At 33.9% G+C, this 26,073-nt stretch overlaps 3 protein-coding genes across 6 annotated transcripts; 2 read left to right on the forward strand and 1 right to left on the reverse strand.

The window, feature by feature from the left end:
* Positions 1 to 219: 219 nt before the first annotated feature.
* On the forward strand, positions 220 to 3,506 carry LOC105778098 (ribulose-phosphate 3-epimerase, cytoplasmic isoform). 2 transcript variants are annotated; one of them, XM_012601688.2, is made up of 8 exons: positions 224 to 532; positions 635 to 639; positions 1,283 to 1,345; positions 1,441 to 1,547; positions 1,784 to 1,881; positions 2,501 to 2,593; positions 2,678 to 2,719; positions 3,221 to 3,506. In XM_012601688.2, the coding sequence occupies exons 1-8, from the start codon at positions 416 to 418 to the stop codon at positions 3,374 to 3,376; spliced, it is 681 nt and encodes a 226-aa protein (XP_012457142.1). In that variant the 5' UTR covers positions 224 to 415; the 3' UTR covers positions 3,377 to 3,506. The 2 variants fall into 2 exon arrangements, with proteins under 2 accessions (XP_052477756.1, XP_012457142.1); XM_052621796.1 differs by having other exon boundaries at positions 220 to 532; positions 635 to 1,345; positions 3,118 to 3,364.
* Positions 3,507 to 5,049: 1,543 nt separating this feature from the next.
* On the forward strand, positions 5,050 to 7,170 carry LOC128033751 (serine/threonine-protein phosphatase 7 long form homolog). The gene is made up of 3 exons (XM_052621795.1): positions 5,050 to 5,841; positions 5,919 to 6,003; positions 6,117 to 7,170. Exons 1-3 carry the CDS (start codon positions 5,708 to 5,710, stop codon positions 6,630 to 6,632), a joined length of 735 nt encoding a protein of 244 aa, XP_052477755.1. The 5' UTR covers positions 5,050 to 5,707; the 3' UTR covers positions 6,633 to 7,170.
* A 15,273-nt stretch (positions 7,171 to 22,443) lies between these two features.
* Positions 22,444 to 25,778, reverse strand: LOC105778168 (beta-adaptin-like protein A). Of its 3 annotated transcripts, none has more exons than XM_052622776.1 (8): positions 25,352 to 25,778; positions 25,216 to 25,252; positions 24,434 to 24,662; positions 24,175 to 24,323; positions 23,865 to 24,074; positions 23,414 to 23,571; positions 23,114 to 23,175; positions 22,444 to 23,003 (listed from the first exon to the last, which is right to left on the reverse strand). In XM_052622776.1, exons 1-6 carry the CDS (start codon positions 25,426 to 25,428, stop codon positions 23,560 to 23,562), a joined length of 714 nt encoding a protein of 237 aa, XP_052478736.1. In that variant the 5' UTR covers positions 25,429 to 25,778; the 3' UTR covers positions 22,444 to 23,003; positions 23,114 to 23,175; positions 23,414 to 23,559. The 3 variants fall into 3 exon arrangements, with proteins under 3 accessions (XP_052478736.1, XP_012457257.1, XP_052478735.1); XM_012601803.2 differs by having other exon boundaries at positions 24,157 to 24,323; positions 25,352 to 25,774; XM_052622775.1 differs by having other exon boundaries at positions 23,264 to 23,571; positions 24,157 to 24,323; positions 25,352 to 25,774.
* Positions 25,779 to 26,073: the final 295 nt, after the last annotated feature.

Here is a 26,073-nt window from a genome sequence, read left to right on the forward strand (position 1 = left end):
ATGGACCAATCCTGTAAATAATTAAGTAGTTGGCCCATTTCTGTAATTAATGAAAAAAATGAGCTTTTTTTAGTAAAATGCCCAAAGTAGCGGGGGTAATTAGTGTTATAGAATTATACTTTTTCTGTCAAAATTTAGTATTACTTTAGAAAAAAAATTTATAATATAAGGATAATTAAGTTATAGAGTACCAATCCACCTCTTGTAATAAATGCCAAAAGAAATAAAATTCAAGAGATTCTTACAAATGATCTTAACCAGCTATAAAAACGTCAACGACTTTGACTAATGTGCAGCGTGTATCCTAAGCTCAACTCAGAATTCCATTGAATCCAACTGTAATCTTCCTTTGGTTTGAACCATCCGCCAGCTCAAAAAAACCAACTGCAAACCCCGGAACACCCGAACCCCAAAGATGGGTGTAACGCCGAAAATTGCTCCATCCATGCTTTCATCGGACTTCGCTAACTTAGCATCAGAGGCAAAGCGCATGCTTGATTTCGGTGCTGATTGGCTTCACATGGATATCATGGTAAAATTTGTTTCTAACTTTGCTTCTTTTCTGGATTCTCAAGAGAAACGAAATGATTTTCAACATTCTAACTTTTTCTGCTTTCTGGGCTTCTTTCTGCAGGATGGGTATGTTTCATTGCTTTCGTGGACTTCTCTTCTCTAGGATTTTGCATCTTTATCTTTCTATTTCTTCTCTACTTCCTGTTTTTGTTATTTTTATACGTTTGGTTTTTTTTCAGCTATTTTATATTTGCTAATCTTTTTAGTGAAGATTATTAACTTATACTTAAGCCTTATGTTTCTGTCATCCATAAAATCATGATCTATGGTTTGAAAAAAACGTTTAAGAGTTGTCTACTTTGGGTGAGGATATGATTATGTGTTAGGAAATTGAAAGACTCAATGATCTTTGCTTTATAGCTTGAAAAGTTACTTTCAGAAACTTTGGGATTTTGGAAGGTTTTGTTGATGGAATGTAAAGGACCTTACTTAACTGTTTAAATTGAATACAATCTTCTGTGCTTTTAATGACTAATCTTACTGTTAAATGAACTTTTGAAATTGGATTGGTTTATGCAGGGTGCAAGTTATTCAGGTTCTTAAGCTTTGTTTGATATCTTGCTATAGTTTTTTAATGATGATTTCTTATGTTCTGGTTAACACTAGAGCTTTTGATCTGCATTACGTATTATTTACTTAGTCCTTCATGTTTACATTATTGGGTACTTGTAGATATGCTTACATGTTCATTGTTAAATTTTGTATATAGGCATTTTGTCCCCAACTTAACCATTGGCGCTCCAGTCATTGAGAGTTTAAGAAAGCACACAAAGTAACATTCTTTGTGCACTTGCATTATTCTGGCTTTTCAATATTAGCTACAAGTTTACAATTCTAAATAGATCAAGTATTCTTCTTCTCTTACAGGGCATTTCTTGATTGCCACCTTATGGTCACTAATCCTATTGATTATGTTGAACCTTTGGGTAAAGCCGGTGCTTCCGGTTTTACTTTTCATGTTGAAGTATCCAAAGGTGGGTTTTGATTGTCTTTATGGTTTTTGTTTTACTCACTGACATCTTTTTGTGGAGATACGCACCCAACCTGCAAGGTATTGTCTGCTTCGGTCTGAAAGCCTCATGGTTTTGTTCCAAAAAAGATGCCATAGCCAAAGTTTCTGCATATGTATTGTAGTAGATCCTCAACGATTCTCAATGTAGTTTTCTATTCCTTGTTTCCTTAAGCAAAGATACCGCGTTACCTTTTGCAGAAAACTGGCAAGAACTTATCCAAAAAATTAAGTCAAAAGCCATGAGGCCCGGTGTGGCATTAAAGCCTGGAACACTGATTGAGGAGGTTTATCCTCTGGTATGGATTTCCTTCCTTCTCTAATTTTTGAGGTTTCAAATCTGCTTGTTCTTGGACTTGAATAAGGCTGTAGCTAATTCATCCATGTCTATCACATAGCATTTTTTAAAATTTTTATTTGATCTTGTTAGAGTTGTCTGACCCAAATTCTAAGAGATTGCTTGCAAGTCAAGTTAAACAAAATATATTTTTTTCTAGAACATTTAGTATTTATTAGTATAATATATTTAGCATTTATTAGCATAGTTTATTTGACTTACTAATTTAGCCTATAAATAGGTTCTTTTACAACATTAAAAAATACACCCATTAGAGATTAGAACTCATAATATATTTAGAGAATTTTGTGTTTACATTTTGAGGGTTCTTTGTTTTCGGGTTTTCGGGTTTCTGGGGTTTAGTTTTTATCTCTCATCTTTTGTACTCTTCGTTCTTTTTTCATTATAGTAAAATTGTCTTTGCCAGTGGTTTTTTATCCTTTTTGGAGGGGGTTTTCAACGTTAAATTTGTGTGTTCAATTTCTCAATTTATTCCGCTATTTTTTGTTACTTGTTGCTTAATCGGGTCGATCCTAACAGATCTTTTTTTTTTATCTCTTGTGTGGGTGATTTTTTAATAGGTTGACAGTGAAAATCCGGTGGAAATGGTTCTTGTAATGACTGTAGAACCTGGATTTGGTGGTCAAAAGTTCATGCCTCAAATGATGGATAAGGTGCCACTTCATTTCTTACTTTCAATTTTATTTCAGAGTTTCTATCTTTTATGTGAATGACATTTCTCTTACTTTCTTTTGGAGGTTCGTGTTCTAAGGAAGAAGTACCCATCACTTGATATAGAGGTAAATAAACTTCTTACTTTTCAAAATTCTATACATGTTACTATGACTATGATTAAGTGTTGGACATGGGTATGATATGTTCAATTTTTTTAAAGGTTTCCTTGTAGTTGGAAACTCCTTTGAGGATCATATCTTTGTACCCATGTTTGAGTATGTATTGGGTACAAGGTACTTGAAACAAAATTGAAGAGATTCTGTACCCTTTTCATCACTTAAACTTGCTATGATTCCTTATGAGAGACCGTATCCTTGGGATCATATTTTTCATGCATTACTACCATGTCCCACGTTATTTGGACTCGAGTATGAGTATCAGATATGGGTATGTTGTTTTTTTTTTTAAAAAAAAGAAGCAGCTTTTTCATATACTTGAAAGTCATCCTCATACGAATGTTCAGAATGTGCCGATACAAATATCAGATATTGCAAGAAAAATGAAGTGTCAGAGCAACATACACGGCCATAGCTGTCTGCTGAAGAAATGGTGGGTTTAATTTGCAGGTGGATGGTGGGTTAGGGCCATCAACAATTGAGATGGCTGCTTCAGCAGGAGCAAATTGCATTGTTGCAGGGAGTTCAATATTCGGAGCGGCGGAGCCAGGTACAGTTATATCCCATATGCGAAACTGTGTTTTGGAAAATCAGGAGAAATGTTGACATCATTCTTACAGCCAAGATCAAAGCATATATGTTTTTAATTTACCAAATTATTACGCATTGTATGATAGATTGGTCTCACATAATAAGTTTTGAAATTCAATAAAATGAACACCATTTTATCTTTTGATATGAACTGTTAAGGTGTATGTATTAGGAACTAGTATATTCATTGGAGATTGGATTGGAGTTTAATAAGTGTTAGATATTGAAATGCGTTGAATACAGTTTGTGTTTAAATGTTTTAAAAACATTTTTATGTATTATGAGGATTTTTTTTTAGATATCTGAGTATGTGCGAAATACCAGTACTGGACACTAATGCTTTAGGGAAAAAATGAAGAGTCAAATTAGCATATCTGCCTACAATGAGACGTCTAATTCCACCTATTGGTCTATGCCTCTAGACCTTACATTTAGACACCTGGATTAGTATTATATATAAAATGGATTTTTGCATAATGGCCTTCCTTGTATTTTAATTTTTAAGCTTCTATGCCCTTTTATTTTTCTTTGACGTTATTGCTGTAATTGTTAAATTTCAATTCATTCTTTTATTTTATTTTTAATTATATAAAACTGTCCAATTTTAATTTCAAATTTTAAATTTAATCTTTATATATATATATATTTGCAAAACTTGATATTTCAACATTTAGATATAACACTGTTAATTTTTTAGATTCAAGTTCATTACAATGTTATTTTTATCACATGATACTAAGTTTTTCTTAAAAAAAGAATGTCACATCAATTAATTTAACAAAAAATTTAGTGATGTTAATAATTGAAACTTAATTTTAAATTTAAAAAATAGAAGGATAAAATTCTTTAAAATAAAAATATGAGGACTAAAATTCCTTATAAAATTCCAAATATAAGGAATGTATAGAAACTTCAAGCATATTGTAATATTTAAAATTTAGCATAAAAAAAATTAACTCAGTGGGTTAGAAAATCATACTAGTCCATACTATCTATTAAAAAAAAAATCCCTGTATCTAATGCCAACTGTCGGGCAATTTACCAATAAAAGTCTATTTTTGTAAAAAATTACCGAAATGGGCCCTCTATTTCATTATTTACCGGAATGGTCTATACCGCGTCCACGTCAGCGCGATGTCAGGGTATGCGTCAGGAAATAGCTTCCACGTAAGCGCGAGATGCTTACGTGGAAGGAAATCGCTTCCTCAAGGACGCGATTTCCTTCCACGTAAGCATCTCGCACTTACGTGACGCGATTTTCCTCCGCAGTGAAACAGTCCAACGGTCAAAAATTTGACCGTTGCCCTCCCAACGGTAACAAAAAAAACTATAAATACCCCCCAACCTTTTTTATTTTTTCACAAACAAATCCTCTCTCATATTTCCTCTCAATTTCTCTCAATTTCTTTCCAAAATTCTCTCAATTTCCTTCTAAAATTCTCTTAAATCCATATTTAATTTCAATTTCCTCTCAATTTCCTTCCAAAATTCTCTTAATTTCCTTCCAAAATTCTCTCAAATCCATATTTGATTTCAATTTCCTTTCAATTTCCATTTTAAAATAATTTTAAATTTTTTTATATTTTTATAAATCGTAAAATTTGTACGATTTCATCAATGGCGCATCATTGACTCGTCTTGATAAGCATCACATATCGGTGGAACAAATGAAAATGGTAAGTGTTAAATTTAATTTTTAAATATTATTTAAGAATTTTTTATTTATGCATTTTTAGATAATTATTAATTTGTTATTTGTTATAAAATGAGGTAGATCAGGTATTGGAATGTAATATCCGGAATATGCTTGCTCCTCCATCACCGTTGGTAGAGAACTACCTGCGGGAAGCGGGTTTCTGGCACGTGGCGACGGTAGGCCGGGGATGCAAGTTTTACCCAAAACTGATCAGTGCGTTCATCGAGAGGTGGAGACCTGAGACGCACACATTCCATCTTCCATGTGGAGAGTGCACTATCACTCTAGAAGATGTCCATCTGCAATTGGGATTGCCGGTGGACGGGCACCCAGTCACCGGGTCTGCCCAATCTAGCAATTGGGAGGCGGTGTGCTACAAGCTTTTGGGCACAATTCCGGATAAAATGGAGGGAGGTAAGGTCGAGATGGGCTGGTTACGTGACACATTCCCTGAACCGAATGAAGATTCAACTGAAATTGAAATAATCCGATATACTCGGGCAGACATTCTTCAAATAATTAGAGGTTATCTGATGCCCGACACGTCACAGAGCCACGTACATCTAAGATAGCTGCTGAAACTCGTTGATTTTAGAGCAGTCGGTGAATTAAGTTGGGGGTCTGCCGTCTTGGCTACATTATATCGAGAGATGTGCGGGGCGATGCGACCGAAGAGAGCCAAAATCGAAGGTTGCCTGTCACTACTACAGTTATGGGCACGGTTTCGCTTTCTATTTCTATGTCCTCGACTGAACCACCCATATACATTCCCACTCATAACGAGGTAAATTTTATATTACATTTTACAATTATTATGTAGATTTTTAAAAATAAAAGTATGCTAAAAATTTATGTAATTAGGTGGAACCATCCGGCATGTTATGCTCGATTACCGTCCACTCTTAAAGATATACAGCTTCTATTGGACCAACGGTCGGAAGCAGAAGTAAGTATTATTGCAAATAGATATTTGTATACATTCGCTAGTCGATTAGTATTTAGTATTTAGTATTTAGTATTATTATGTATATAACCAATATTTCTATCATGTTCATATAGTTAGAATGGACACCATACGAGGATCCGCCAATTCGGGCAGTAATTCCGGAAGAGTTCTTACAAAATCCGAACGCTTGGCACGTGAAAGTCGTGTTGATCAACTACGCAACCGTGGAGCCGCACCAGTCAGACAGAGTGCTACGACAGTTTGGATGTAGACAACCAATTTCCATGGATCATGAGGAGTTTGACGAGCAACACAAAATCGACCTTCGGCAATTGAATACGAATTGGCCGAGATACTGGTCTGGGTACATAGATATGTGGGGAGATCGGCAGGAATATATACCTACTTGGGAAGCAATCATCGTTCCGGAGTTAGCGTGCGTTCCAGAATACATGCCATGGTTTAGGATCCATGGCAAGCCGTATTTACTGACGCCAGAGCAGAGGCAGCGACAAATACGTGTTGAAAGGGAAAGGCGCGAGCCTCTAAATCCAAGACGACAAGATGACGAAGGCAGCCCCTCAACGAGGCCCAGATGTTCACCTGGCGCATCATCAACGGCCATGTAATGACCAGGCCCAACAAGAGCACCGAGTCAGTCACCCGACGCAGCAAATCAACCGATGATACCCACACAACAGCCTTTTCAGATGATGCCAGGTGCGTTTCCTAACCCTTATATGTACCCTTACCCTTATATGTATCCTTTTTCGAGTCCTATAGCAGGTTGGAGCCAAATGTCCATTTCAGCTCCATTTCCTGTTATGCCGAGCGGATCGCCGATGCATAGGCCAGCGGCGCACGAGGGATCGCAAGGGGGGCCGTCGGGGAGCTCTCCTTTTTACCAATCCCCACTAACGTATGGGTTTCAAACACCGTCGCCGTTCCTGATGCAAACACCTCCACATACACTATTCTTTGAAAGTGGATCATCGTCCCAAGTCTGACAACCAGATGCCGAACTGGAAGAACCAGAAGCCCCACCGGAGGAACAACAACCGCCGCTGGAAGCTAGAGAAAGGAGGAATCCAGCTCGTAACCGTCGACGGCCGCCATATGGCACTGAATCCCCCGGGCATAGACATTGATTGTCGTATTTAAATTTATTTGTACAAATATTTTGAATATTTTGATATTATTTTTATTTAAAAAAATAGAAATTTTTTGAGTTATTTTGATATTATTTGATGTAATAAAATAGAAGTTTATTCTTAACCCTAACCCTAACCAAACTTTATTAAAACACTAACCCTAACCAAACTCAATTAAAAACCCTAACCCTAACCTAACTTAACTAAAAACCCTAACCCTAACATAATTTAATTAAAAACCCTAACCCTAACCAAACTTAATTAAAAACCCTAACCCTAACCAAACTCAATTAAAAACCCTAACCCTAACCTAACTTAATTAAAAACCCTAACCCTAACCTAACTTAATTAAAAATCCTAACACTAACCTAACTCAATTAAAAACCCTAACCTTAACCAAACTTAATTAAAAACCCTAACCCTAACCTAATTTAATTAAAAACCCTAACCCTAACCAAACTTAATTTAAAACCCTAACCCTAACCAAACTTAATTAAAAACCCTAACCCTAACCTAATTTAATTAAACACCCTAACCCTAACCTAATTTAATTAAAAACCCTAAACCCTAACCTAATTTAATTAAAAACCCTAACCCTAACCAAACTTAATTAAAAACTCTAACCCTAACCCTAAGTCAATTGATAATTTAACTAACCATTAATAATTTTATATAATTTGATAATTTCACTAACCATTAATAATTTTATATAATTTGATAATTTTACTAACCATTAATAATTTTATATAATTTCATAATTTCACTAACCATTAATAATTTTATATAATTTCATAATTTCACTAACCATTAATAATTTTATAATATTTGATAATTTCACTAACCATTAATAATTTTATATAATTTGATAAATTTACTAATCATTAGTAATTTTATATAATTTGAGTTAATACAATTTATCAATGAATAATTGTACAAAGTTAATTTTTTTACAAATACATTCAACTATTACGATTAGTGCATGATCAACTTGTATGGCCTGGATTCCTACACCATCCGTACAACTTCGTTTGGCTGGCTGCTTCTCGAATATCCATATTGTTACGTATTCTAGTCGAGCAATGTCGACCATTTGGTTTGCGACGTAAATCTCTATCCGGTAACAGCTTAAAAGGAGCAAGAGATACGGGTGGCCACTTACGTTCATCTGGGACCAGTGGGAAAACGTGTCTCCAAACGTTGTGCATGTTTTCTAATTTGTACACTTTGTCCATATAACTCATCGGATCCAGACGAAGTTTCTGACAAGCTGCAATAACATGAGCGCATGGATATCGAAGTGCATCAAACTTCCCACAGTCACAAGTCCTATTCCGTAAGTGTACACGATATTTCCCGCCAACAACACCTTGGTGTGGTCTGTCAAACTCTGTCACGCGAAACCATAAATTGTCTCGATCGTGACACACTGTGTGCATGATGTTTGCCCTCGCCTTGGCCTTGTTTATTTCTTGAACTACCTTACTGCACTATACATGGACTCCCTGCATCTGGCCTGCATAACCTGCTGCTCACTTTGGAAATAGCGCCGCCAAACGAAAATATGTCTCCCGCACAACCGATGTTATCGATAGATGGCGCGTTCTTTTAAGAACAGAATTTATGCATTCAGCCAGGTTCGACGTCATATGGCCATATCGTAGGCCGTCGTCGTATGATTGTGACCACTGTTCGAAACGTATGTTACAAAGGTAGTCCGCCCCTTCTGCGTTAATTGAACGTAAAATTGCCAACATCTCATGAAAACGATCTTTATTTATTTCATACCCTGCCAATATAAGATCATAGCGAATAATTTATACCACTTCTACCAATAAAACTAATTCAAATTGACAAACGAAATAACACAGATATAGACTAAATACCCATATTGGTCACTTGTCGTCGTTTGCTCTTAGATGGATATTGCCTGTAATAGTTCGAAGCAACGTGTCTTAGGCAATATCTATGGTGTGTGCGCTGCCGTAAGCTTCCCTCTCGATCAAATGTAGCTAGAATACCGGTGCCCCGATATGAAATAACACAGATAACAGGTTGAGGGCACACATGCCTCCTTAACCTAGAGAGAAAGAAATCCCAGTCATCAGACGACTCCCCCGGTGTTATTGCAAATGCAATTGGAAGAATTCTTCCACCGCCATCCTGTGCCACTGTAAGCAATAGCCGATGAGTATACCTACCGAACATGAAGGTACCGTTAATTTGTACCAACGGCTTGCAGTATGGAAATGCGTCTCGGCATTGCTTAAAGGTCCAAAACAGGCGTTTGAACACTTGGCATCCATGTAGCAATCGGCCGTTGTAGTACGCATGTTCCGTTTCAAGGTCTGTGATGGCACCTGAGACGTATCTCTCTAGCACCTGACATCACTTCCATATTTTATTATATGAGGCGTCCTACCCACTATGCATCTTCTCCAACGCCTTTTGCTTAGCTATCCAAGCCTTGCGGTAAGAGGGCGTGTACCCCATTTGGCTATGGATATTGGCAATTAACACCGGTACTGAAGTCCTAGGATATGCTTTTATTGTGGGCAGTATCAAGCTAGCTAACATAGCCGAATCCATTTTGGGATGATCTTGTGAAACACCTATAAAGGGAGTACATTAAATAATGTAACATTGCATAATAAAAGTATTATTCAGATACCGTCAATATTGTACCTGCAGCACATGTATGTAGACCTTTGTACTTTTTTATCTCCCACAACCCTGTCCTTTTCCTTAACGAGGCGTAGATTTTCCATGAACATGTGCCGTCTTGCACCGCACACTTCGCCTCAAACTTATCAGGTTTGGATTTAATGACGTGGTAGTTAACGCCGTTTTTGATGCTATGTTGTTTCAAAGCACCAATAAAACTATCCTTGTTGGTAAACTGATTACCAACTTCAAATTCAGCAGAATCTACCCCCGAACTTGTACGATCACGCAACCGGTGTGGTAGATCTGGAAACTCTAGCGCATCATCTGCAGAGAGATCGACATTATGCATGTGGGCCGGAGGTGAGTATGCTCTGAATCGTGGATTTTCTTCTTCGTCTGAACTCCTTTCAGCATCTTCAGGTTCTGTTGGAATAGGCTCCGATTCAGAAAATAAGCCAACTTCTGCACCATCCGGCCCGGGCTCTCGATGTTGATCCACATCGGAGTCATCTTCTAACCCACAATCATCTGCAACGTACGAGGTCCCGTCACTTGTTGACGTCGTAGGGAGTACGTCATCCCTTCTTCTGGGCATTTCATAACGTCCCCAATTGGATGTAGATTGCCACCCATTAAAACTTGATGCCGTTCCCCAGTACGTATTTCCAGCATCAAATGTCGAGCCACCAATATACATGTCCCATCCACCGATAGAGTGTCTCGCAGGGGATGTGTATTCGACACCGCTACCGAACATGGGCTGTTCTGAATTTTGTAACCCGCTAACCGAGTGTCGGCCAGGGGTCGTGTATACATCTCGAACACTGGTCGCAAGTACATCAGTTGGCGATGTAAATTGTACATATAACTCAATATAAGTTGCTCCACTAGCAAGATGAGTCTGCACCATTGCCTCCAAGATACGAGCACCTTTTATGTCGAACGAGTCATATGTCACCGGATCAACAGAAGAACAAAATTGAGACGTCATGGACAGAACTTTCATTGGCGTCTTTCCGAAAATTTTACGCCTAATTCTTTTACGAAGTTCTGTCAAATCTATATTCTGGTTAAAAACCAGTCGCAACGTATTCTCCGACAAAAAAATAACACCATTCTCGGTGTGACAAACCTTACAATCGTAATAAATAACAGCACTAATACGTTCACTCATATTTGAAACTCTAACTTTCTTAGCCTCTCTAAATTGTTTCTACTGTGACTTATGCATTCTGAGAACATTATATGCCTAATTTATAGCCTCAGCCCAAACATGCTACTGTAGCAAAAGCGTGCCCACGAGGCCGCGATTTCACAAATTCTTCTCAAGTAGCATCCTACTAGAAGCGATTTTATACTATTTGGTTAGAAAAGTCAAAAAAAATATTTCTTACATGACCTACTGTAGCAAAAGCGCGTCCACGAGGCCGTGATTTCACAAATTCTTCTCAAATAGCATCCTACTAAAAGCGATTTTATACTATTTGCTCAGAAAAGTAAAAAAAATTTATTTCTTACATGACCTACTGTAGCAAAAGCATGTCTACGAGGCCGCGATTTCACAAATTCTTCTCAAATAGCATCCTGCTAAAAGCGATTTTATACTATTTGCTCAGAAACATCAACTCGAAATTATTTCTTCCAGGACCTAAAAACCTTAAAAAGCCTGAACCTTAAACCCTAAAAGCCAAAAAACCTAACGTGAGAAAAACGGCAAAATCGCGTCCACGTCAACGCGATGTCAGAGTACGCGTCAGGAAATCGCGTCCACGTAAGCATATCGCGCTTACGTAGATGCGATTTCCTGACGCGTACCCTGACATCACGCTGACGTGGACACGATATCGCGAAAAATGGACCATTCCGGTAAATAATGAAATAGAGGGCCCATTTCGGTAATTTTTTTATAAAAATGGGCTTTTATTGGTAAATTGCCCCCAACTGTCATCGCTTTTGCATTAATTAAAAATCATAAAATTTTAAAAAATTATATTATTTTTATAAGCGTAAGTTATATTAGTAAAATAATTTAACAAACATGAGAAAAATAATTTTATGAAATATAATTTACTTATTATAAAAAAAATTATGGTTTTTAATTAATTTATAATAATTTTTATAAATTAATTTTTCTTTTCCAACTTTTATGGTTTTTATAATTTTTAATATTTTTAATCAATTTAATGAATTTTTTTTATAATTTCTATCAATTTTCTATGTTTTTATAAGGGTAAATTACACCAATAGTCACTCAACTTTGATGCAACTGACAATTCAGTCACTCAACTCTCGAAAAATGAAAAATCGGTCACTAACGTTATCGAAAAATGACAAATTAATCACCTATTAACATTTTCCGTTACAGACCTAACAGAACAGATGATGTGGCCAGTTAACTTGCAACATTGGAATTGAGCAGCCAAAGAGACATAATTTGAGGGGGGGAAGGGACGAGCAAAAAAAGAAAGAAAGGGAAGATTGAAATTTTGGATGGGTTGGGTAGTAAAAAAAGTAAGGGTGTGCATTCGGTTAACCGACCGGTTAATCGACCCGAAATAGCTATAACCGAATTAATCGACCTTCCAAAACTTTTAACCGTTAACCGAACCGAATTCTTAAAAAAAACATTAACCAAACCTAATTTTTTCGGTTAATTAGGTCGGTTAACCGAATTAACCGAAAATTGTATGGTTTTTATTTTTGGTTAAAAATTAACCGAATTAACTGAATTAACCGAATTGCCCGAATTACCCGAATTGGATCACTACATAATTAAAAACATTACATAAGTCTTTGAATCACTACATAATTAAAAACATTACATAATTCTTGAAATTAACACATATTTGAAATGTAAGTCTTTAATATTCTCCATTTATATCCATTTCTTCTCTCCAAAAAATCTCCATTTGCATTAAACCAAAAAAAAAAAAACATGTGTAATTGGGTAGATACTTAGAGTTAGACTTTAGTTTTATTTTTATTGGGTTGGTAATTGAGTAGACTTTAGTTTTAGTTTTATTGGGTTGGGTAATTGGGTAGACTTTAGTTTTAGATTTATTGGGTTGGATTGGTAATTGGGTTGGGTAATTGGGTTGGGTTAGATAATTTTATTTATTAATTTTTTCGGTTAACCGAAAAAATTCAGTTAACTGACCGGTTTCGAACTGAATTAACCGTTAACCGAAAAATCATAAAAAAATTAACCGACCCCCTACCGAAAAAATTCGGTTAACCGACCGATTAATCGAATTCGGTCGGTTAACCGAATTTTTTCAATTCTACCCGAATTATGCACACCCCTAAAAAGGAGGAGGAGGAGGAGGAGGATCTTAAAATGAATTTAGTTCAATCAGAATCAACTAAATCATCTGAAAGTATCAATCCTTCTTTGCCTTCATTCCCCACCACCTACTAGAGCTCCATTCAACTTTGGTTTCTCAAAGGTAAACGATGCAGCTCCTGCTCCCATTCCTATCCTCGCCTTCAATAATCTTGGTGCTACTTCTATTTTTCCCTATCCGCCCTTAGAAGTTCCTCCACATGGGTTCACATTTGGTGCCGGTCAAACTTAAAGAAGTATGTCCAAGAGCCTATGGAACCCTAATTCTAGTGATATTCCAATGGATAACACTTAAATTCCCAAAGTTTGTTTTGCAAAACTAACCGTTTCACCAAAAAAAATCAAACTAAGATAGACTTTTATGAGGTTCTATATGACATGTGGGTGTAAATTGGGAGTAAATCTTAAAAAAAGTTTTCTAGATAAAAACAAAATCAAACCCAAGTTTTAGGCATCTTTTCACAAATTCGGACATTGAGAAGGTGGATGCCGACGAGAGGATCAATATAGTACGAAACTAAAGTCCATCTAACGGTGGATTGTAGCAAATCAGGGTTGCTAGTCTCGAAATTGTGCTTGAATTTTCGAAAATTTTGGTTGTTCCTTGGAGAAATCTAAACTGTTAGATGTCCAAAGGGTGAGGGGAGCTTTATTTTGGTGATGGTATTAGTTGGAGGCAACGCTAGAGACTGGCTGCGAAAGTGGGTAGCAATGAAAATGTGAGGGTGAAGAAAGCTTGGGAGATTTTCTTTTTCCAGCTTTTGAAACAACAAAGGAAGAAAGACATGGATAAAACACATTCATATTGTATATTTTTTTCTCTTCTTCTTCTTCTTCTTTTTATCATCTCCTTCTTCTACTGCCCAGTTAAGGTTCTTAAATTGGGGCCCTCTAAACGACAGCTAGGATGCCAACGTGGCTAGTTAAATGACAGGTCAACTTTTTGTTACATTTGTAACGAAAAATGGTATGGAGGACTAATTTGTTATTTTTTGAAAATTGAGTGACTGAATTGAAACCAGAGTGATTGTTTTGACAGCTGTACTAAGTTGAGTGATTGTTGGTGTAATTTACTCTTTTTATAATTATAGAATAATTCTAGACAAATTGGTGCCTTATTGTGTATTTATTTAAAAAAAATAAATTTAAAATATTTTTTATTTTTACTGACGTGGCATTGCCACGTCAACATATGATGATGATGTGGCACTACCACATTAGCATTCAGTGATGGCATGTCACTATCAGATCAGCAATCGATGTTGGTGTGGGATCGTTGAAGACCACACTGGCATTTCCCTTATTTGACTAGTGTTGTTAGTTCAATGACACAATTGAGTGTAAAAAGGTTGGAGGAATTTAATTGATTTTTTTGAAAAAGTTCGAGGACTTACAATATCGTTAAGCCCTTTTTTATTTATATTTTAGAAAAAATAGTTAAATTTTAGTTTTAATCCCTCTAATATGCGTAAATTTGAGATTTAATTTTTATTCTTTAATTTCTAGCATAAGTTGATTCTTTATTTTATAATGTCATTTATTAGTTCGAATAGTCAACAGCGTTAACTTTTAGATTAAAACATTACGTGGTTACATATAATTTAAATATCTTAAGAGTCTTAGAGACGATACATGGCTTTCCATTTTGATATCTAAGACAATTGTCAAATTTTAATTTTGGCCTCTAGACTATACTAAAACTTGAGATTTAATCTATATACTTTAATTTTTTTACATAATTCAAGTACATCTACTTTTATAATGTCATTAGTTAGATTAAACAGTTAATTATTTGAATGAGTGTTTCTAAGAATAAATCCTAATAAGTATTTTCAGCGTTATTTTTCTTGTTACATAACTATAAAGCGACCTTTTTTTTTAATTTTAAAATATCGCACTAGAGAATTTAATACAAGAATTTTAACATTAATAACAATTGGACCTGAGTTTTTAAATAAAAAGGTAAAAATTATATTTCTCACAATAAAAACAAGAGACTAAATTCTAAATGTACAAAATATATAGGACATAAACATATTTTTAACCTTCAAGTATTTATTCTAAAATTTGAAACAAATAAATAATCAGGTAAGAAACATACTAATCTATATAATTATGTAAAAGAAAGGCTTTCGGTCTTTCTTCATGACACCTTCTTTTTTACTTCAAAAATAAATGGTCAAATTTCAGTTTTAACCCCTCTAGTATAATCATATTTGGGATACAATCCTTATATATTAATTTCATTAAATTTGGTCCTCGTCTTTTGGATTTACATAGGACCTACCTTTTGTTGACACGTTTATGATTATCTCTTTTCTTTACATTACAAGAAAATGTTAAATTTTAATTTTAGCCCTTCTATCATATACGAATTTGAGATCTAATCTCTATACTTTAATTTCTAACATAATTTGGTCATTATATTTTCATAACGCTATTAGTTAGTCCAGATAATTAATTAATATAGCTATCTTTTCAATTAAAATGTTATATGGTTAGATATAATTTGAACATGTTAAATGACTTAGAGACCGCACATATTTTTGGGTTTGCTTTTTCTTTTCTTTTTTATAGTATAAGACAAATTTTTAAATTTTAATTTTGGCTCCTATACAATGTTGAAACTTGGATTAAATCCATATACATTAACTTTTTACATAATTTGGTCACTCTATTTTTATAATGTCATTAATTAATCTAAATGAATGTTTTAAAGAAAAAAAATACACTTGAAAAAGCTTGAACTCAAAAATGCTCTAACCCGGAAAGACTTATACCAAATAAAACTCAAACCTGAAAAAGTTCAAGCTTGCTCCATTGCTACCTTTATTCACAAGTACAATACAAGTATAAATAAATGTTTGAACAACTGCAACGTAGAATTAAACAAGTAGAAAATAAAATGGATAATGAACTGGAAACCAAAAAGAATCCGGGCAAAGCCTATACACGGCATATCATATGCACAAGATGAGACTAAAAATCCACACATTACAATCCCAAATAATGAGACTTAAAACTAAGTACTTAAGAACCTAAGATTTCCGCCTTAACTAACAATACTTAAAAGAATTATTAGATTAATTAACTAAAGAGAATAAAAATATAAAATATGAAAGAGTACAATTTTTGGAAGAAATGTAAAATTATGGAAAGGAAGATGGTAAATAGAGTTAAGAGTTGAAATACATTTGACAAATTAACTTATTCTTTAATGCACTTTGTGGGAAAAAATACATATTTAAAATGTTTGATTTATCAATGTCACTGTTGACACCATTTTTTTGACAAAACGGGGTCGACTTGAATTTTGAAAACGAAAACGGGAGTCGCCACCAATCTTTTTGACGAGGTGTGATCGGGTCACCTCGTAAAAATGGTTGTTTTTAATAAACAATTTAATTTTATTAAAACAACGAGTTTGGTCCGCGAAATTCAGAAAAGACGGGTTCGGGAGTCGGTTACGTATGAGGAATGGTTAACATCCTCATAACGACCAAAATTGATGCCTAGTTGATTAGTTAATGTCTTAATGTTGAAAATTGAAAACTTTGAAGAATTTTAAAAATACGATCCTTAAAAACTTGAATAACATGGATTAAGATATAAGAGGATATTTGGCTATTTGGTCTAACGAGAAAAATCGAAACCCAGCACATTAGGGCACGTTATCTCGAATTTCCGAACGCAGAACATTGCCTTATTTTTGAAATTTTTTAAAGGATATTTGGCTATTTGGTCGAACGAGAAAAATCAAAATCCAGCACATTAGGGCACGTTTTCTCGAATTTTCAAACGCAAAACATTACCTTATTTTGAAATTTTAAAAGGATATTTGGCTATTTGGTCGAACGAGAAAATCGAAACCCAGCACATTAGGGAACGTTTCCTCGAATTTCCAAACTCAAAACATTACCTTATTTTAAAAATTTTTTAAAAGGATATTAATATGCGCAATAAAATGTTAATGAATGCAATAATGTGAGCATAGATAATACGAACAATAGCAACAAAGTAATATCACGCAAAATATAAGCATATGAATAAATAAAACTAAAACATTCTTCCCAAATAATAATGAAAATGTAAATGGAAATAAGTAAAGAAAGTGAATAAAATTATAGCAAGTGTAAAAAGATATACAAGTATGTATTAATATGTTTATGAAAATAAAAATACATATAGATATATATAATAGATATGTAAACCAATTATAATATATATAAGTATGTATATGCACATATATAAGTTATAAAAATATGTACATATATGTATATATGTATATGTATCATAAAATGCATATAATATATATACGAATTAAAAAGTATATAAAGTATAGAAGTATGCATATATATATATATAAATCAAAGATACGTATGTATATATATATATATATATAATCAAATCTAAAATCTAAAATATATAAATAAACAAATAATAATAATAACAATAATAATGATATAATATGATAATGATAATAACTTTAAAATAATTAACCAAATAATAAAATTGCTAAAATACAGACTAAATTGAAATAAAAACGAAAATATGGGGGGAATTTGAAATAAAAAAACATAAAGGATTAAATCGTGACACGCGCAAAAGGAGGAGGACCAAAACAGGTAATAAACCAAGTCCCCAAAACGCTGCGCCGCAATGGACTAAAATGAAATAAAAATAAAACTATGCAGCTAATTTAAAATAAAAGAAAAAAAAGAAAAAAGGGTCAAATTGCAACGTCCTGTAGAAACGGAGGGACTGCGCACGCAAATATCCCCACCCTAAAAAACACGCGGATCCTCTGATGGGTCGGGTCGGTCCGATCCAGGTCCAAATGACGCCGTTTCGGGACTATTGGTGCCAGCCCTAAACAACGCCGTTTAGGGTGTCTATTTAAGTCAGTTTTTTTTCCAAAAAATTTCATTGTTCTCTTCTTTTCAAAAAAAAACTTCAAAAACACTCTCCCCACCCCTCTCTTCTCCATTAAGGGCGTGGTGGTGGTGGTCATCGACGCCAAGCCAGCCAGAGGCGGCGGCCAGAAGGTGAAAAGAGTCCCTCTCGAAGGTTTCGACACCCTCGAGTCCGGATTCGGCCTCAAAAATTTCCAAAAAAATCAACAAGTGTTCCAAAAAGGCAAGAAACTTTCGGCTTCCGGTCACCTATCCTCGGAGGTGACTTCCTCAGCCGCCCTAACGAAGGAGAACGCCCCCTTGGTATACCCTTTCGGCCCTCTTTCTTTTATTTATTATTAGTATATAAAAAAATAAAAGAGATTGAAGTTAAAAGAATGAGACAATGATCACCTTGAAATTTCTTGTTTTTATTTCTCAATGTTTTTTTTCCCAAAAAAAAGGAACCCTTTTTACATGCATTTGGTTTCGGCTTTTATAGCCGATTTGAACATTATTTTAGTTCCTATGGTGGTTGTTCTTTGCTGTTGTTGCGTGTCTTTGCAGGTAACTGATGGGAGTGGTTGGTGGCAGGGCCGGTGGCGATGGTGATGCGACAGGCGTGCGGCGCAGGTCAGAGGCAAGTGGGGGTGCAGCACTAGGGCGGTGGCAGAGACTAGGGTTCTGAAACCCTAGTTTTCATTGGGTTTGGGCCATGTTTGGGCCTATTTTTGTAAATGGGTTTTGGGTTTATTTATTTTTTGTAAAATGGACTGTTTGGGTTGGTTGCCGGGCCCGGGTAAAATTGGGCTTATACAGTCACTTTTCATGCACATGCATTATAATGTATTTAGATTTTTTTTTTAAATTATAATAACAAGATAAAGTCCGAATAACAAACATAATTAGTGTGAATTGATTTCATATCACATCTGGGACAGTGAACACTTTTAACCATCAGACCATCACATGAGGTTCATAAAGTATTTAAATTTTAATATGTTGTTATCTGAATACCATAAAGTGTATTAAATTATTCAATTTCTTTATTTTTCGTTACCTAAAAGAAATTTGTACAAAATACCCACCCAAATTACTTTGTGAACCTTCATCTCAAATACTAAAATGCAAAGAAATAAAATTAAATCTCTCGATAGATGTCTTCTTCCACAGTAGCTTCTATTCTTATAGTTTTACTCTTAGCTTTTTGTAAGAATTTCTTTTCTTTTCAATATTTTTAATCATTATTTATTTAGATTTAGTTATAGAAATATATTGTTTTAATGTTGTGTATTAAAAATCACTTTAATAAATCAGCTAAAAGAAATAGTTAAAAGGAAAAAATCACTTTAATGTTTTCGCGACATAGATTGTACATTCAACTGTAAGCATAGCGGTTTTTGTAATTTAAAAATGCGGTTGCTTGAAAAATGCTTTTCATTCAAAAAGTGTTTTTCCCTTAAATTTTTTACTGAATAAACTTCAGTTTAACAATTTTAACTTTTTTTAGGCCAAAAGTGCTTTTAGCTATTTAATTACCTTTTTGTCCTCATCATTTTTCACGGGAACAATTTCTTCTCTCTATGGTTCTTTTTTATTTTCTTTCCATTTTCTTCCAGATCTTCCATTTAATGATTATATTTAAATATTTAAAATATAGTTTATATATTCTAATTAAATTTTATAAATAATTAATATTAATTACTTAGAAATATTAATATTAAAATTAATATTTCATATATTAAAATATTAACAGTAAGTTAAATTATTTTTATATTCTTGCTAAAATATTATAATATTAACTAATTTGAACATTATTTAGATGTATATTTGTTACTTTATAATACCATGTCTGAAATGGACATTTTATTTCTCAAAAGTATTTTTTGACAGCAATGCTAAACACTCAAATCTTAAACCAAACTTTTCAAAAGTACTTCTCAAAAGCATTTTTTCACTGCACTTTTTAAAAACACTTTTCAAAAGTAATGTTAAACTAACCCTCAGTGTTAGAAAGCTTGTTTAGTGGTAGAATAGGCACCTTGGGAAAAATATATGCATACATATATAATAGAGGTAAATTCAACCAACAGACACTCAACTTTGATGCAGTTGACAAAACAGTCACTCTGCTTTCAATTCAGTCACTTAACTTTCGAAAAATATCTTACTAACCATTTCCCGTTATAGACGTAACAGAAAAGTGACCTGGCATTTAACCAACCACATTGGAATGCTTGTTGTCATTTAAACAACCCCAAATTAAGAAGCTTAACTGGGCAGTAGAAGAAGAAGAGAAAAACAGAAGAAGAAAAGAAAAAGAAAAATAAGAAGGGAAGAAATGGAGATGCCGTCCTTTTTCTTTCACATTGCTCCATTTCATTTTACAATTATTCAAAACCCATTCATGTAAATCAAGCTTTTTCTCTTCTTCTGTCCATTCAACCAACCATAGAGATTTGGGATTTCTAAGGGACAATTTTGAAAGCATTTCTAAGAGAACTCATCAAATATGAAACAATTGTCGATTGATGTTGGAGAAATTGGAAATTAGGGTTTAAGATTTGAGATTTTTGAAGGTGAAGACATTTTGAAGATGAGGACCCTTTTTTAAATCTCAACTAATTGTTATGGCTGCCATACTTCTTCTTCCTACAACTCTGACTTGCAGACCCTAATTTTCTTTTAATTAAATATTCATCATTTTCTAGGTTCTTCTTTCTATACTTGAAAATAGTGGTAAGTGTTGTAACTTCACTTTTTAACCATCAAAGATTTCAGGTGGTGGAGGAAGCAATTAACCCTCTCCCTATTTGATTTTTTCAAGGTCTTGCTTTGGGTTCCTGTTTTTATGTAAATAAAAAAGAAATTAGGTTGTTGGTTTCTTGGGGAAATGAGAAGAACTGTGAGAAGAGGAGGAAGAAGAAGAAAAGTAAACAAAGGCGACAGACAGGGTAGAGGCAGAGGCAACAGCAACGGCAACGACTATGGCAATGGCAAGGGCCAACAACCTTAAAAATGCCATAGGTTTAGTTTGACAAATTTTACTTTTGATTGTTAGTTAAAGAAGAAGAAGAAGAGGAGAATGAGAAGAAAAAGAATACCCTTCTACTCCTCATGTCTAAGTGGCAAGTTAATTGACCATGTCAGCTAGTTAACTGGCCACGTCAGTTGTCCCGTTAAGTCTATAACGGAAAATGTTAATGGGTGACTGATTTGTCACTTTTCAATAACGTTAGTTATTGATTTGTTATTTTTTGAAAATTGAGTGACTAAACTGAAAGAAGAGTGATTGTTTCGACAATTACATCAAAGTTGAGTAACTGTTGATATAATTTACCCATTAATAGAATTATCCTTTATAAATATAAATAAAACCCTTTCTTCTATTGATTGGGTGCTTTTGGCACCATGCAAATTTTTTTTTATTTCAATCTATTTCGTTTATATAGCTATATATAAAGCGAAGGTGTTGACATCAATTTTATTTATTTTACATTTAAAAATAATTAAATTTTAGTTTTGGTCCATGTAATATGTTTAAATTTGAGATTTAATCTAAATTCTTTAAATTTTAACATAATTTGATCTCTATATTTTTATAATGTTATTAATTAGTTCGAATAGTTAATATCGTTTACTTTTCGATTAAAACATTATATGGTTATATATAATTTGAATACTCTAAGGGCACGTTTGGTTCGCTGTATTGGATTAGAGGCGTAATGGAATAGATGTGTAATGGAATAGAGGTGTAATAGCAAATCAACTGTTTGGTTGAATGTAATGGAATAGAGGCGTAATAGTAATCTTGTGTTTGGTTGAATGGAATAGAGGTGTAATAGCATAATGGAAAAAACTAAAATGACTAGAATACCCTTAGCAGAAATTTGTTTAGGTAAATGATTATTGTTATTGTTATTAAATTTTAATAAGATTATTAATATCAAAAATAAATAATTTAATCATATTTTAACATAATTATTATTAAATATATTTTAATTAAAATATATAATTTAATAAAATTCTTAATAATCAATATTCTTATATGAATTTACTAAAATCATAATATATGATACTAGAAAATATAATTTAACATAATTATTATTAAATATATTTTAATTAAAATATATAATTTAATAAAATTCTTAATAATCAATATTCTTATATGAATTTACTAAAATCATAATATATGATACTATAAAATATAATTTGAAATAATTATTATTAAATATATTTTAATTAAAATATATGATTTAATAAAATTCTTAATAATCAATATTCTTATATGAATTTACTAAAATCATAATATATGATACTTTATAAAATTAAAATTAAGTTCAATATCATGAATCAAAAGCTCAACATTGTATAAAATTATTATTAAATATAAATGAAAAGAAATTAAATTATAATTCAACAAGTTTAGTACTATACAAAAAACAATTCAAACACCACCAAAGTTTCACAAACTAGATACATAAAATAGCATAAAGAAATCTACTCAAACTCATTTTCTCCCTAAACCACCAATCTCCTAGTTTTCCATGCTCATGGTCGTGCAGTAAGATGATAATTATCATGATTTATCATTTACATATATCCATAAAAAAATCAAGCTAAAGTAACAGCAAAGGAATCACAGTCAATCAAGTTCAAAGCATGGAAAGATTGTTTCAATTGTTAGCCTTGCAATTGAAATCATACATCCCCCTTTAGGTATATCATTAAACAAATAGGACAGCTTCAATCACATATATCCATTGAAAAGCTTGTAAGATGAAAACTTCAATCGAACTACCCCCTTTTGACAGCTGTTTATGCGCTCCCGATGTTCAGCTGACGAGGTTTTTCAATACTGCTTCGGCCCGATGCTCGAATTTAGGGAGTGCCCATTCATGTTGGACTATGTCAAGACCATCTGCATCATTCGCTGTGTATCATCCATTGCTGCCAAAAGAAATCACAATTTACAGATGAGATAAACAATGAGTCCACAACCAGAGAAAGTGTAGTACACAATCTAAAATAAAATGTAACAGGAAGTTCATGATCCTAACCATTTTCCTCTCCCAGAATCAGATTAGATAAACCCCTCAAACCAAACAAATTGAGGAAATACCTACAAATGAAAGAATTTGTGAATAAACTGTAGTATTAAGCCAAGAAGTCTATAAAAATTAGAAGAGCTCAGAGAAAAAAAACAATACCATGAGCGGCTACTAACATAGCTCACATCAACTGTGCTAAGGTTAGAGAAAAAAACCAATACCGTTTACATTGACAAAAAGATGAGCAACAATTCTCAATTTCTTCTGTAAAAATAAAAGTAAGCGATTAGTTATGGCGACAAAACGTACCAAAACAGTTGCGGTGCATGCAATGGATGAAGATTGTTTTCTACTTCTTCCTACACTAGGTTGTGATTGCAAGCCAAGTTCCCATGGCCTAATCCGAGTCGAAATTCTAACCAAGCCACAACGGCTACTGCATTCAATTCGTGACTCTAATCGATGTCCTGCCGAAAACCAATAGCAAATTTTATCATCAATCTAAGAAAAATTGAATGAATAATAAAATAAAGTTATCCAATATCCAGTAGAAAGACATGAATGAAAACATCAGAGGCCCAACAAGGGTTAGAAATGCCATAATAGATACAGCTGAAAGTTGAATCAACTGGCTCAACAACCTCTTTTTATCTTCACAAGAGAGATTCTAAGAAACAAAAACTATAATCTGAAATGGTTCAGAAAAACAGCACATGGTTTAACATGGGATCATTGGATAATATCCATGAAGGTTGATTACCTCAGCAGAATGCTCCTCATCCCAGTTTTCAACTAAACTCTCCAAAACATAAGGAGCATCTTGCATATCCTGATAATATTCCCCCAACATCCATATAAGAGCTGCCTTGGCTTTTGGTTCCTGTAAATTTTTGCTGCTTATGTTCCCAACCACTGCAATGCAATCATGGCTCCACTGAGGATATTTTCTAAGAAGATCTTTCACAAGCACCTGCATAAAAGAACTCATAAATAGAGGTTATGCATATATTTAAGAGACCAAACATCGAGTAGGGGTATAAATATCTAATTACCAAAGCTTCAGTAGTTACGTAGTCTTTCTCCATTTCAAGAAATTGAAGAAGTCTGTCAACAATTGCATTAACATCATACTGCAGTAGTGTTATTTTGCCAACGGCTCTGATTGACTCTCGGGCAATTGGGATATCAACATTTGCAGCATACTCACATAACTCAGTGACTGAAATTTAGTAAACAATGATGCGTATCAGAATATTTGAGAGGAAGCATTGAAAATTTAATGATGTTATCTTCTCTAAAGAGGCCCTCAAAAGAAACTAGTTTACTTACCTATCTCATAACTATTGCTCTCACTTGTCACTGCAGTCAACATTTCAAGCTTCAATCGTTTGACATAAGATGGTTCATTATACTGGCAGTAGAAATGTTTGTAGTCTGAGGAGAACACATAAGGTGCTCGCATAACCAAGAGATGTAGATGACTTAAAACTGCATAAGACTGTTCTGGGCTTCCTGAACTAACAAGGGTCAACAACGGTGCTTTGATATGTTCATACACCTTTACAACAAAGGAATTTCGTTAGAAAACTCCTGATTCCGTAAACTAGTATAAGAGTATTACTAATCTATCACACACAATGAAGTATAGTTTAATAATATCATGGCCATGTATGATTATTCAGGGTTGAAGACACATGCCTAGATTTTCTTCAATGACAGGAAATTAATGACTAAATTACAAGCTTTATAAAGTTTTAGAGAAAAGAAAGGGGAAGATATTGATGGCAAACAAAAGAAGCACGAATTGCAGGATCAAGATTAACTGAAAAGCACCTCATTGATAGTAAACATGCTAGGAGATAGCTTGATTGAAGTAGAAATTATTAACACTAGCAGCTAACATTTTGCAAATAGCTACAACAAAGGCTATTCAAATACTGGAATTATGTGGATATTAAGATGCATCATCATAATTCATAAAATGAAAAATTAGTTAGCCAAGGTTAACAGCATTTTTAGCATCCAAGTAGCCATTACAAAAATTAAAATTCCATGAATCGAAGTGTCAGTTTATAAGCGAGGGGGAGATAAAAGAAAAATTAATAGCATACCCTGCTCAGTAAGGATTTCAACAACAACCTTCGCAACCTAAGGAAAAATAAAAAAGAAATGAACAGATAAAACTAATAAGAAAAACATAAAGAAAAAGAAAATCAAGGAAACACTTATATATAAATGTAACGGAACCTTGGCGAAGCCTTCGGCGGTGCCGGTTTGAGTACCGAAGAAGATAGTGACTTTTTTCTTTCCATCGTCAACTTCATCTTCACGATCTTTAACAATCAGAGGCTTAGGAGGAGTGATTTGCTTAGGTTTCTGAGAACCGGATCTACGCCATCAGATCGAGCGGCGAAACTTTCATTGAACCAGAAGATGAAGACGAAGGTTTCATTTGTTACAGAAAATTAAAGAACTGTAAATGCAAAAGACAAATGGAGGAGAAATTAGAGGCGGAGGAGATCTCTGATCGGCTTTAATGAAATAAATAAATAAATAAATAAAATTTGGCGTCATTGAGAGTTTGGTGGTAGTTGAGAGTTGTGAGACTTGTTCACAGAGTTGTGAGACTTGGCGGCAGCTAATCTGGACAAAAGAGAAGGATTAGAAATCGGTGGTTTTCACCGATTAGGAAAGTAATGTACCAAACGACGGAATAAAGAGGCATTAGGTGGGGCCCACCGATTAGGGGTGTATTGGCTATGCCAATACACCACGTCAAACATGGTGTAAAAATCTTATAAACTCATGTATGTCTTTCCATTTCGATATTATAAGACAATTGTCAATTTTCAAATTTGGCCCCTAGACTATGCCGAAACTTGAGACTTAATATATTTTAATTTGTGATATAATTTGATCTATCTACTTTTATAGCGTCATTAATTAGTCTTATTGGAAAAATTGTAATT

This window comes from Gossypium raimondii, chromosome 10 (genome assembly GCF_025698545.1).
Source record: "Gossypium raimondii isolate GPD5lz chromosome 10, ASM2569854v1, whole genome shotgun sequence".
NCBI lineage: Eukaryota > Viridiplantae > Streptophyta > Magnoliopsida > Malvales > Malvaceae > Gossypium > Gossypium raimondii.